Source organism: Anguilla rostrata, chromosome 14 (assembly GCF_018555375.3).
Source record: "Anguilla rostrata isolate EN2019 chromosome 14, ASM1855537v3, whole genome shotgun sequence".
NCBI lineage: Eukaryota > Metazoa > Chordata > Actinopteri > Anguilliformes > Anguillidae > Anguilla > Anguilla rostrata.
In genome coordinates, this window is record NC_057946.1 from 25,668,561 (window position 1) to 25,680,671 (window position 12,111).

General features: G+C 47.3%; 1 protein-coding gene across 3 annotated transcripts in view; it reads left to right on the plus strand.

Moving 5' to 3' along the window:
- The window catches only part of ank1b (ankyrin 1, erythrocytic b), a 79,876-nt gene that overhangs the window by 59,033 nt on the left and 8,732 nt on the right, over positions 1 to 12,111 (plus strand). For all 3 annotated transcript variants that reach the window (XM_064307898.1, XM_064307899.1, XM_064307900.1), the window contains 9 exons: positions 537 to 741; positions 1,752 to 1,848; positions 2,358 to 2,586; positions 3,383 to 3,511; positions 6,124 to 6,243; positions 6,484 to 6,568; positions 7,350 to 7,424; positions 7,802 to 7,933; positions 8,092 to 8,244. In XM_064307898.1, coding sequence (XP_064163968.1) covers positions 537 to 741; positions 1,752 to 1,848; positions 2,358 to 2,586; positions 3,383 to 3,511; positions 6,124 to 6,243; positions 6,484 to 6,568; positions 7,350 to 7,424; positions 7,802 to 7,933; positions 8,092 to 8,244 — 1,225 coding nt within the window. The remainder of the gene's footprint in view (positions 1 to 536; positions 742 to 1,751; positions 1,849 to 2,357; positions 2,587 to 3,382; positions 3,512 to 6,123; positions 6,244 to 6,483; positions 6,569 to 7,349; positions 7,425 to 7,801; positions 7,934 to 8,091; positions 8,245 to 12,111) is intronic.

Below are 12,111 nucleotides of genomic sequence, written 5' to 3' on the forward strand. Positions count from 1 at the left end.
TCAATTATCTCACACTTTCTCTTCTTTAGAACGCAGTTTGGGCAGGAGTTTGTCTTGTCGTTTGCAGATTCTGTGTTTGTATCTAAAACGCGTGCCTGTCATTTGATCATTACCAGTGACCACATGGACGTTTTTTTGTCTCACCATCATCAGTGTCATTTGTTTATTTGTGTTAACATTTGTTTTTGTTTTTATGAACTTTTGTTTTATCAAGTTTTTTGTGTGGTTGGGAGGGTTGGGTAACCTAATTCATAATAAAAAAATAATAAAAATGGGGTCTTCCGTGTGGTGTGTCTGTGTGTTCTGTGTGCTTGTGTGTATGTGTGTGTGTGTGTGTGGGGTTGGGGTGTCTTCCAAACTTCATCTTTTTCTCACTTCCTGTCTGTTTCCTGCTTCCTGCTGCAGTGCCCTGTTCTTTCCTCTCACTCTTCTCCCTCCTTTCTCTTCCGTCTTCCGCCCATCTCTCTGCTCCTCTTTACCCCCGTCCGCTCCCTTCCTCTCCCCCCGACCCCCCGATCCCCCGATCCCCCGACCAGGCCCAGCCAATCCCGGACGAGCTCCTGACGCGGCAGCTGGGTAACCAGGCCACGTTCAGCCCGGTGGTGACAGTGGAGCCGCGCAGACGCAAGTTCCACCGGCCCATCGGCCTGCGCATCCCCCTGCCCCCCTCCTGGAGGGAGAGCCCCCGGGACTCCGGGGAGGGGGACACCACCAGCCTGCGGCTGCTCTGCAGCGTCATCGGTAGGACCACAGAGGAACTGCGTCCTTCCGAAACACAAAAATACGTTCCAATGTGTGTGTAGCATTCGGTTCTGTGAGAACCCGATTTGTCTCGGCCATGCCTGCCGGTGGAGAGAGCTCACACGCCTGAGTTGTGTTAACCAATCAGCTCAGGTGCTTAAAGGTGTGTTCTTCTCCATGGTACTGAGACCAGGAGCACACGCTGAGAGAGCGAGTCTGTTTTCAGTTTTGTTTCCTTGAGCTCCGAAAGTAAGCAACTGTCGCTAAAAAGCTGGAGCTGGCCAACAGCTAGCAGCGAGCTGAGAAGCTGTCGCTGGGTGTTTCTTTCTTCTGTCTGTGTTGTTTTAGTTTGTTCGTGTTCGTGTTAGTTTGTTGTTTTCGCCCCGGAACCTGTGAGGGGGAAGGGTGAAGGTGTCCGTTCATTTGATTTTTGTGTTGGTGTGGGTGTGCTCTCTCTCTCTCTCTGTCTGTCTCTGTCTGTCTCTCTCTCCATCTCTCCATGCGGCAAACGACGGCGCACACCCAAAACCGCCCTCTCCCTCTCCCTCCCGGGGGTGTCACACCGGCGTGTGGCAGTGCGGATGTACCTCATGGTGTAGTATCAGATCCTCACTGCGGGGTAGCGTAGCGGGTGCATGATTGGCTACCGCGTCGCACGGTGGGGGACGGCTTTACCCTGCGGGGGGGGGTCGTCCGTGTCTGACTGCGCACCCGCAGCTCCTGCCTGCCCCAGCTGCACGTGCAGGCCGCTCCTCCGATGCAGCGGCTGCACAGCTGAGCTGCCAAACTGCAGAGTGAATAGAGCTCGCAGTTTTGGCAGAATGCACTTTGGAGGGCGGTGTGTTCTGACCTTTACACTTCCAGAATAATGGAGAGTGTTACAGTGCTGAGATGGGCATGTAAATGACCTACGCTTTTCAGCAAACTTTATTAGTCAGTGGTGTGAGAGACGGAGGGTATCTGTGTAAATGGGCTGCAGTACTCTGACCCCCCCCGCCCCAATCTCTCAGGTGGGACAGCCCCAGCACAGTGGGAGGACATCACAGGCACCACCAAACTGATGTACGCCAACAACTGCGCCAACTTTACCACCAACGTCTCCGCGCGGTGAGTTCTACACGCGCGCATACGCACACACACACGTGCCTGATCAGTGTCGGGGAGTGGTTCAACTACTAACTACTGTGGCTAAACTAGTAGTTTAATTACATTTTGCAGCAGTTTTTCTGGTAGTGCAACTACATTCAAATTTGTGTCGTGGTTGAAGTTATTTTGAGGTGTAGTTAACTACAGGAACTAGAGGCCCAAATATGTATATTTTTCCAAACCCCTTTGATCAAATACTACCTCAGCTCTTACTTTCCGCGAATCCTGGTTGGTGAGAAGCACTACACTCCACTACAGTTGCCAGTGGTCAGCTGCTAATTGCCACACGTTGCTGGTTCTCCTCATTGAGCTGTATCATGGTTCTTCCTGTGTGCAAAAAGAAGGCATTGCACACCTACACGCACACACACACACACGCACACACACACCAGTGACGCACTCCACACACACACAACACGCGCTCTTCCCACCCCTCCCCTCCCCACTCCCCTCCCCTCCCTGTCTCCCAGGTTCTGGCTGTCGGACTGTCCCCGCACGGCGGAGGCGGTGGCCTTCGCTAACCTGCTGTACAAGGAGCTGATGGCCGTGCCCTACATGGCCAAGTTCGTGGTGTTCGCCAAGATGAACGAGGCGCGGGAGGGCCGCCTGCGCTGCTACTGCATGACCGACGACAAGATGGACAAGACGCTGGAGCAGCACGAGAACTTCACGGAGGTGGCCCGCAGCCGCGACATCGAGGTCAGCCTGGGGGAGGACTCCTGTCCCCCTCCCCCGTCCCCCCCTCGCAAAGTACACTTTCCCTCCAAAAATACACTTTCACAACCTGAACATGACGTGGCTTTGTGGAGCGCATTCTGATGACTTGTGATGTACAGAAAAAAATGGGTGTCGTAGCATTTTTTTGTAAACCATCGCTATGGTATACTGTTCAATAGAAGTCTTATCGCTCATCTCATATTATTACACGGCTTTGTAAAAGGCTTGATTCTTATTGATCACTTCAGACATATTTATGAGTAATGACCGCTGCTATGGGTAACAGACTGCTTTACCTTAGCATCCTTTTCGTGTCACTCCGCTGAAAGTACATTTTCGAATTGGCTTCGAACTCGCATCACCTGGTGTCAAAAAGGCATTACTCTACCATTAACCTGCCTTGTATTTTACTCCAATAGCCCTGTTAGCAAATATTCCTGCATGGGCCTATATTATCTACAAGAACACAATGGAAAATTAGTTTTCTATTGATTTCAATTTATTTGGACTGATAAAATCCCTTTACATCAATATTTTGTCACATTATTGATCAATTTCTTTGGTTAGGTGATCAGCCACATAATAAATTGAATAATCCACTCTTGAGGTGGTCTGCTATCAAGAAATGGTAACCATCACGATAGCATTCTGGCCCCTTGTTGATTATCCCTTACATAACGACTTGCTGCGTTATAAAAACGACCACCGGGGGCAGTAGAGCGGTCTCCGTTCCGGCTCATTGGCTCACAGTGATGCGGGCTGTGTCGTTTCTCTGCAGGTGATGGAGGGCATGGCTCTGCACCTGGAGTGCTCGGGCAACCTGATGCCCATGAGGAAGGCTACCCAGCAGCCTCGCTGCTTCAGCTTCCAGGCCTTCAGAGACAACCGGCTGCCCGTGTCCGTCAAGGTGTGTCCCCCCTGTCCGCCTCTCCCTCTCTCTGTCTGTCTGTCTGTCTGGAATCCACGTTTTTTCACTGTCTGTCTGTCTGTCTGATCTATACCCATCTGCCTGTCTATCTGTCTGTCTCCTGTATGTGTTTCTCTACCATGTAACTCTCTGCTGGTACATACAGTGAATTGCAAAAGTGTTGGGACAGCGATGCAATTTTTATTCTTTTGGCTCTGTGCTCCGGAAAAATAGATTTCATATAAAATTTTTAACAAAACTATTTGTGTGTGAGGTTAAAGTGCAGTCTGTCAGCTTACGTGCATATTGGGTGACCCGTGTAGGAATTGCAACTCTCCATTTTAGGGGAGCAAAAATGATTGGACAATTGGCTTCTTGGCTGTTTCCTGGCCACCTGTATGCCTTTCCACCATTATGTGCAAGAATGCTAGCAACAAGTTTAGAGTTGATTCTTGGTGTGGAATTTGCATCTGGAGTCTGTTGCCGTTGTCTCTCAACATGAGGACCAAATAAGTATCATTGCCAGTAAAGCAGGCCATCATGAGGCTGGAAGATGTGAATAAATTAACCAGAGACATGCGCAAATCATTGGGTGTGTCAAAATCAACTGTTTGGTACATCGTTAAGAAGCAACAATGGTGAGCTCAGCAACAGCAAATGACCTGGTGGACTACAAACGACCATTGTGGTGGATGACTGAAGAATACTTGAAGAAAAACTCCTTTTCAACTCTTGAACGGATCAAGAACACTCTCCAGAATGTCGCCGTGAATGTGTCTAAGACTACCATAAAGAGAACACTACACCAGCATAACCTCAGAGGGTTCACTGCAAGATGGAATCCACTGGTAAGCCTCAGGAACAGAATGGCCAGGAGTTTGCTATAAAAACAAATAAAATAAAAAAAGTACATCAAAACAACTGTAGAGTTCTGGAACAAAAGAGTATTGACCTGTACCAAAGTGATGGAAAAGGGAAAGTGTGGAGAAAGAAACATCAGAAACATCTTATCGGCAACCAAGGAGATTTTTCTGGGCCAAAAAGTGGAATGTTCTGGGCCAAGTATGTAATGACCGATAGCTAGTTACTGTACTTCTCCTTTTGAATTGTTGGGCATAAACGCTATTGTTTTATCATTTCCTTTTATCTTTTTTTCATTATGTTTCACTTTTACTGTGCTTAGTTCTTCTTTGTTTTATTCTTTGTGTTTTGCCCTTTTTCATCTATTTTCTATATTACTATTTTATTTGCTGTTCATTCTTCCCTTTTATGCTGCTTTTATTGAAACCCCCTGAGCTGTCATTTTAAACCTTATTTTTATCTGCTTGGTGGGAAGCACTTTGTGCTCTAGGCTTGAAAGGTTCTATATAAATAAAATTTATTTATTATTATTATAAGTCAATCACACATCCTGAATCCAAATGAGCATGCATTTCACTTGCTGAAGACCAGACTGAAGGCAAAATACCTCAGAAACAAACAGGAACTGAAGATGGCTGCAGTACAGGCCTGGCAGAGAATCACCAGGGGAGATGCCCATCGTCTGGTGCTGGCTGTGGGTCCCAGACTTCAGGCAGTCATCAAATGCAAAGGATTCATAACCAAGTACTTAATATAACTTTAGTACTTTCATATTATGAGAATTAGATCAATTACTTTTGCTCTCCTAAAATGGGGGGAACTTTGCATGACAGACTAATTCCTAGAATTTCCTACATAGGCCACCCAATATGGATGTAAATACCTTTTAATGAATTCTGCACTTCAACCTCATATTAATTGTTTTACATCAAATCCAATGTGATGGAGTACTGAGCCAAAACAAAAAATAATTGTCCTGGTACTGGTACTTTTGCTTTTAACTGTATTCAGGTTATTACCTCTGAATCTGCTTCTCAGTTTTCATGTCTGTGTCTGTCTGTCTGTCTACATATATGCTTGTTTTTTGTTTTTTTTTTTTTTGTTTTTTTAACCATTTGGGTCATCTGTCTAATATGTGGGACTCCTCTGCCCTGCCGGTGTGTTTTTTTCCTATTCTACCTGTTCCTGTCTCTGTGCCTAACTCTCTACTGCCCTCTGCTGGCACACCTAGCTCCTCCACAGACCGCCTGTCTGTGCGTCGGGTGCATGTGTCGTTCAGCGATGGGCTTTTCTGTCCGGTGTCCTCTGTGAAGTGCGTGGTGTCTCTCTCCCTCCGGTACAAGTAAACTGTCTGTCAGTGCGCGAGCGAGCGAGCATGCCTGACTCCGACTCTGACTCTCTCTCTCTCACCCGATCCGCCCGCCTGCTTGCCTGCCTGCTTGTCTGCCTGTCTTTCTTTCTGCCTGCCCGTGTGTATGTCTGTCTCACTGTCTCTCTCTCTCTCTCTCGCGGTCACTCTCTTACCGTCTGATACTCACAGACGACCAGGTAAAGTGTGCAGGTAAATGTGCTTTCTCCTCTCGCCTGCCTCTTCGGCCTGCCTCCATTCTCTCCCTGTCTTGCTGTTCGCACGCCCCCCACCCCCCCAGTACACTAGCAGTGTGTAACGCTCTCTCCCTGTCTTCTCTCACTCTTCGCTCTCTCTCTCTCTCTTTCCTCCTCCATTTTGTGCTCTTCTTCCGCTTTGCCAGGTCCGTGACATCAGCAAGGAAGCCACGGGTTTCCTCTCCTTCCTGCGGAAGTGCACGAAGTACGAGGACACTCAGCACGTGCTGTGCAACCTCAACATCACCATGCCGCCCTGCATCAAGGTACTGACCGCAACATGACCGTAAGACAACCGTCACATAACAACATAACCATGACTGCAATATGACAATATGACTGCAATATAACCATAAGACAATCATAGCACAACCACATCACCATATTACCCTCCTGAACACAACCACACTAACACTGTGCTACCCCACCTCGTGGTGCCAGTCGTAGCTGCACTGCTTCTTTAAGTGGTTCAGTAATGCTTCATTTAGCCTGTTTCCCTTGGCCAGGTTTTGGGCAGTGAGGAGCGCAGACGCACCCTCACCCCCTTGGCCCTGAGGGAGAGGTACAGCACTCTGAACGAGCCGGCTTTGGGTAAGACGTGCCCCATCTTCCTCTCGTTTCCCCACCCACCCCCGATACCCTACGTGAGACCGTTCCATCAGATACACAGGCCTGATCTGAGCATCAGAGTTTGCTATGCTGCACAGCATGTTACTTCTCCCAGACACAAAGATCCCACCATTCTCCAGACGGCCTGCATCGTGTCTAAACGAAACGTGTGTTGCTGACCTTCACGTAATAAGTGAAATGCAGCATTTGTTTGACATAGACCTGGGAATGGTGAGAGGCGACGATGCACTTCTCTCATGACAGGGGTTAAGAGGCGGTATATTCACATTTTTAAAAAGATTTTCCATTGATTTGCGGTTCCCAGCTAAGATTCTTTTTGATTAATACTCCTGATTAATATAGTACTAGACTGGTCCAGATTCTGAGAATAACCCATTGGTTAGCCATGGAGCTGTAGAATTATACATCTGGTGAATCAGTAGTCAGCTGGCCAGCCTGTCTTGTACTCAGTTTGTGGATTGAACACATTGTCCTGAGTCTCTGGTTTTCCATCTGAGGAGTGAAATTCTAGTGTTTACAATATACCAGATACGTGTTCATTAGCGTGTCAGGATGTCATTTTTTGAACATGCTAGTTTTATTATGCTATCTCACTAAATGGTGGCCTTAAAGCTATCAAGATAGAGATAGCTGTTTCGTAGATAGAGGTGGGGTTTGCAGTAGTTTGATCATGTTGGAGTTGGGAGTCAGCGCTTACTGTTCCTGACTCAGTTTGTCTTTGTGTGTCCGTGTGTCTCTTCAGCCTCGCTGAACGCAATGGAGAGGACAGAAATAAAGATATCTCTGATATCCGAACAGCTGGGGTTGAGCTGGGCAGGTAAGCCTGGTAACCTGCGGGGAGTCTGTGCCAATTTATCACTCACGGTTTCTGTGCACTTTTTGGTGCAGCCCTACAATCTGGGTCATCTGGATGAAAATAATTGTTATTGCTTACTGGTATATACCGTAAATAGCTCTCCTTGTCCTTATCGTAATGTATTCTTCTTGATGCTCACTGAGGGGGACAGATCTAGTACAATGTTGCGAAGGGAACTGGGATTTCTTCTGGAATACTGCAATTGTTTTAACCAGCTTGAATCTTGGTGCAGTTTCACGACATGTCACGACAAGTCTCACGCATCACAGTATCTCTCTCTCTCTCTCTTTGTATCTCTCTGTCTCTCTTTCTCTCTCTCTCTCTCTCTCCCTTTACAGAGCTTGCTCGAGAGCTTCAGTTTAGTGTCGATGACATCAACAGGATTCGGGTGGAGAATCCCAACTCCCTGCTGGATCAGAGCTCCGCCCTGCTCAACCTTTGGGCCACCAGGGAGGGCAAGAGAGCCAAGAGTAAGTACCCCCACCCTACCCCCCCATCCCTACCCACCCAAACGCCCCCCACACCACATATGCCTCCCCGCTTTTAGTTTACCCTTAACTGCTCCCCCGCCGCACCTCATCCCCCCTCTCTCTCTCTTTCTCTCTCTCTCTGTGCTTCTCTAATCCAGTGGAGAGTCTGTACGGAGCCCTGAGGAACATTGACCGCACGGACATCGTCACCTCGCTGGAAGGTCAGGGGTCGCAGCCGGGGGCGGGGCTCCTGGAGGAGGGGGCCCGGCGGCACGCCGACCGCGATCACCTGGCCCCCGGCGTGATCAACGGTAAGGAAACGCGCTCGCCCGCGCCGCTGCGCCGTCCGCGGTGAGGAAGAACGCTGACCTCAACCCGGGCTACTCTATGGTTTTAGAATTTTCCTTCGATTCTATCTCCTGCAGAACGCTCTATGGTAAGAAACGTACCACTGATCAAATTCTGCGCTCCAACGGTGCGAGAATTCCACATCCACCTCTCCCCTTGGGTACCGGTCCTATTGGTTTTTTCCCATTCTTCCTCTCGTTTTATTTCGGTTTTAGAGCATATACTCATCTTGGTTGAGATTTGCTTTTTGCCAACGTTAACAGCTGGCCGTGGAGGAGTACAAGGGAGGACGAGGTTTTGAAACAGAGTACTATGCATGCACATTAATTTAATTTAGATTGATATGGGGTCAAGACAATGAGAGGAAGCAATATTATTTAATTACAACAGTGCTTTTTATTTTTTAATTAGTCATAATTCACATAATGCTCAACAATTGCTATCAGTGGAGGGTGAAAATAAAAAGCAAAATAAAAGCACACTCTCCATAGCTGAAGCCTCCTCAGGGTTAGAATTTTTGGTGAATGTTTTTGTGCAAATTATATGAAGGCAATATGCTTTGAATAATATGTGAGAAAGTTCCACCGTATGAGAATTTTTTTGCATGATGCTCATCGGATGACTCAGCTTGGAAAGGCTGCCAATATGGTGGGGTGCTCGGTTTGGCTGCCGTTACCGTGTCTGGGCACTGTCGCTACACTGCGCATGTAAATGTGTAGAAAAAGGTTCTGTGCATTTCCAGCTAAAACAGTCGCAAGAGCAGAACCGACAGCCCGTCTAGGCGTGACATTTGCCTATTGGAGAGCATCCAGCTCCATGTCGGCAGTGGGGCGGCAGCGTAGTATAATGGTTAAGCAGGTGGTCTTGTAACCTAAAGGTTCTATTCCCCGGTAGGACACTGCCAATGGCACATCATTTCCTGTTGTACCCTTGAGAAAGGTACTTAACCTGCATTGCTTCAGTATATATCCAGCTGTATAATTGGTCTGTCCTACTCCCCCCCCCCCCCCATATGGGGCTATGGGTTCTAATAAATGAAAGGGGGGTTGCATAGTTGTGCCTCCAGGTTGGCAGTTGGCATGTGAGGGAGTTTTGCTAACGTATGAAGTGGTGTTCCCTTGTGTGTGGAGCATGGAGTTCTTCACACTGCCTGTCAGTATTTTGCGTAACTGCATGTGTCTTGTCAGAAAGGTTGTGAAATATATGAGAATGGGCTGTTCATGATAAAATAATGAGACCAAATGAGATTTACAACGACAAACTTGCGGTGCTGACCCAAGGTATGGCTGTAGCTCTTATTTGAGGCATCTTAAAAAGATGTGAACTTTGGCTCTGGTTGGTTTTGTAACCTAAAGGTCACAGGTTTGATTCCCAGGTAGAACACTGCCGTTCGACCCTTGAGCAAGGTACCTAACCTGCATTACTTCAGTATATATCCAGCTGTATGAATGGATACAGTGTAAATGCTATATAAAAAGTTGTGTATGTCGCTCTGTATAAGAGCGTCTGCAAAGTACCTGTAATGCAATGTAATGGGTAGTACATACCCCTGGTCCATATCTTTGGTGCAGATGGGTCTTAATTAAGCCAGTACTACTTCATTGTCCTGCAGAGTGATTGTTAAGTTCTGTTTACACTTCACTCGTGACCTGGAAAGGTAGTGCAACCTGCGCAAAGCGTCAGTTATTTTTAAAATATGAATAATGATGTGATATTTCCTGCGGCAGCCTGACTGCATTCCTGTTTAAAGGTGCGGTTCACATAAAAATGAACCAAAGCTATATTTCCACTTTCCTGTAGCGCTGTCTGTCCATCCAAATAGTTTGGCCGAGATTTGCTGTGTTTTCTAGATATCCGCTCACCCCGACACAACTGACCCTCCACAGGGTGTGTGGCACTCAAAGCGGCAAAAAAATCACATTTGGAAAAACTCAACAGCAGTCTCTTTCCAAAAATATAACAACACAGTCGGAAAAATCCACAGACCTCGTTGCGCACATCTTAAACTTTATGCGAAAGTAGGCCAACTGTGTATATCCACGCATATTCTAAACAAAAGCACACCAGTATTCTGGGCGCAGCGGCAACGTCGCATTGTCTGTACAATGTTGAAGCCGCGCCCCAGAATACTGGCCTGCTTCGCTTTGGAGACTTTAGATCTTTAGATCCACTCTGTCCTGAAGGCCCTGAGCTTTCGGTGGCCTTCCTGCAGTCACTCTGCAGCACACTGACTGTCTCAGCCCTTTCCCTCTGGGATTCACCTTTAACTTTCATCTACTGGCTGTTTTCCAAACACCTGATGATTAGTTTTAGAGTTTTATAAGTAGCCAAATAATTGCATTTTCCTCTGTACGTGCATGTGCGTGTAAGACTGTGTGTATGTGTGTGTGTGTGTGTGTGTGTGTGTGTGTGTTTGGGGGTGGGGGGTGGGGGGGCGGAAAGCAGTGTAAGTTGTTCTGGATAAGGCTCTTTGCTAAGCAAATAAATAACATTGTTGTTATTTATAGCATGTATGCATTTGTTTATGTGTAGTTGTGCTTGTGAGTGTGTGTGTGTGAGAGAGAGTGAGACAGAGAGAGAGTGTGTGTGTGTGTGTGTGTGTGTGATCTATGAGAGGACAGGACAGCTTGCCGCTAGGGTTCTACTGTTTTTTCCCTGGTGAGCCACTGTAGTTGTTCCTATGACTCCCCTCTCTCTTTGTTTCTCTGGACATGTCATCTGCAGCCCGGTCGCCTTCCTCCTCCTCTTCCTCCTCACAACTGTCCTCCTCGACCTCTGACCTCCGACCTCATGCCGACCTCATGTTGACCTCCTCTGGCCCTCCTCTCGCCCTCCTCTTTGTCATCTTTATTTTCCAACCTGTGGGGGCAGCCGGGGGGGAACTCTCTTTCTCTCTCGCTCTCTCTCTCTCTCGCTGTCTGTCCACTTCCTGCCCTCTTACCTGCTACCTGTGCCTGTGTGTATGTGCCCGCTGCCTGTCTCTGTCCTGCTTGTGCCATGATGAGAACTGCATGGGGGCTGGGGGTGTGGTTTTATGGAAAGGGGTGTGGTTTTGTGAGAGAGCTCAGTGATTGATGGAGATGTGTTGCATGCAAATGAGAGAGCATGGTAATGATACTGGCTGGTGCATGGCATGTTTTTTTTCTTTGGGGGTGGGGGGTGAAACCTTAAATTTAAGTCATGTACTTTAACCACGTAGTATCTCTCTTATAGTGAATATGATGTTTGATGTTTCTCTGTGGTTTTTTTGTCAAGTGGTTGACCAGAGTGCTGTTGTGCTGATGTCACGCTTTGTGACATCATCAACTGGGAACAGCGTTCTGCTGTTTTCCAACTCTATCTGTGGTCTATATTTGTGTGTGTGTGTGTGTGTGTCTGTGTGCTAGTGTGTGTGTGTATCTGTGCGAGTGTGTGTGTCTGTGTGAGTGTATGTGTGTGTGTAAGTGTCTGTGTGAGTGTATTTGTGTGTGTAAGTGTCTGTGCGAGTGTGTGTATGGTTGTGCGTGCAAGTATGTGAGTGCCTGTGTGTGTGTTTGCGTGTTTTGATATCTAGTTACAGATTTGTGTGTGTGCTTTTGTGTGTATTGCAGTGTTGTATTGTGTATTTTTCTATATTGTGCTGTGTGTGTTTTTGCACACGTTTCTGAGTATGTTTCGTGTATGTATTTGTGAGCTCTGTGTGTGAGTGTGTTTGTGTACAGCCTTTCTCTTTGGCTAATCTGTACCTCTGTGGGATTGTCTGTGTGTATGTTTGTGTAAAGCCTTTCTCTTTGGCTAATCTGTACCTCTGTGGGATTGTCTGTGTGTATGTTTGTGTACAGCCTTTCTCT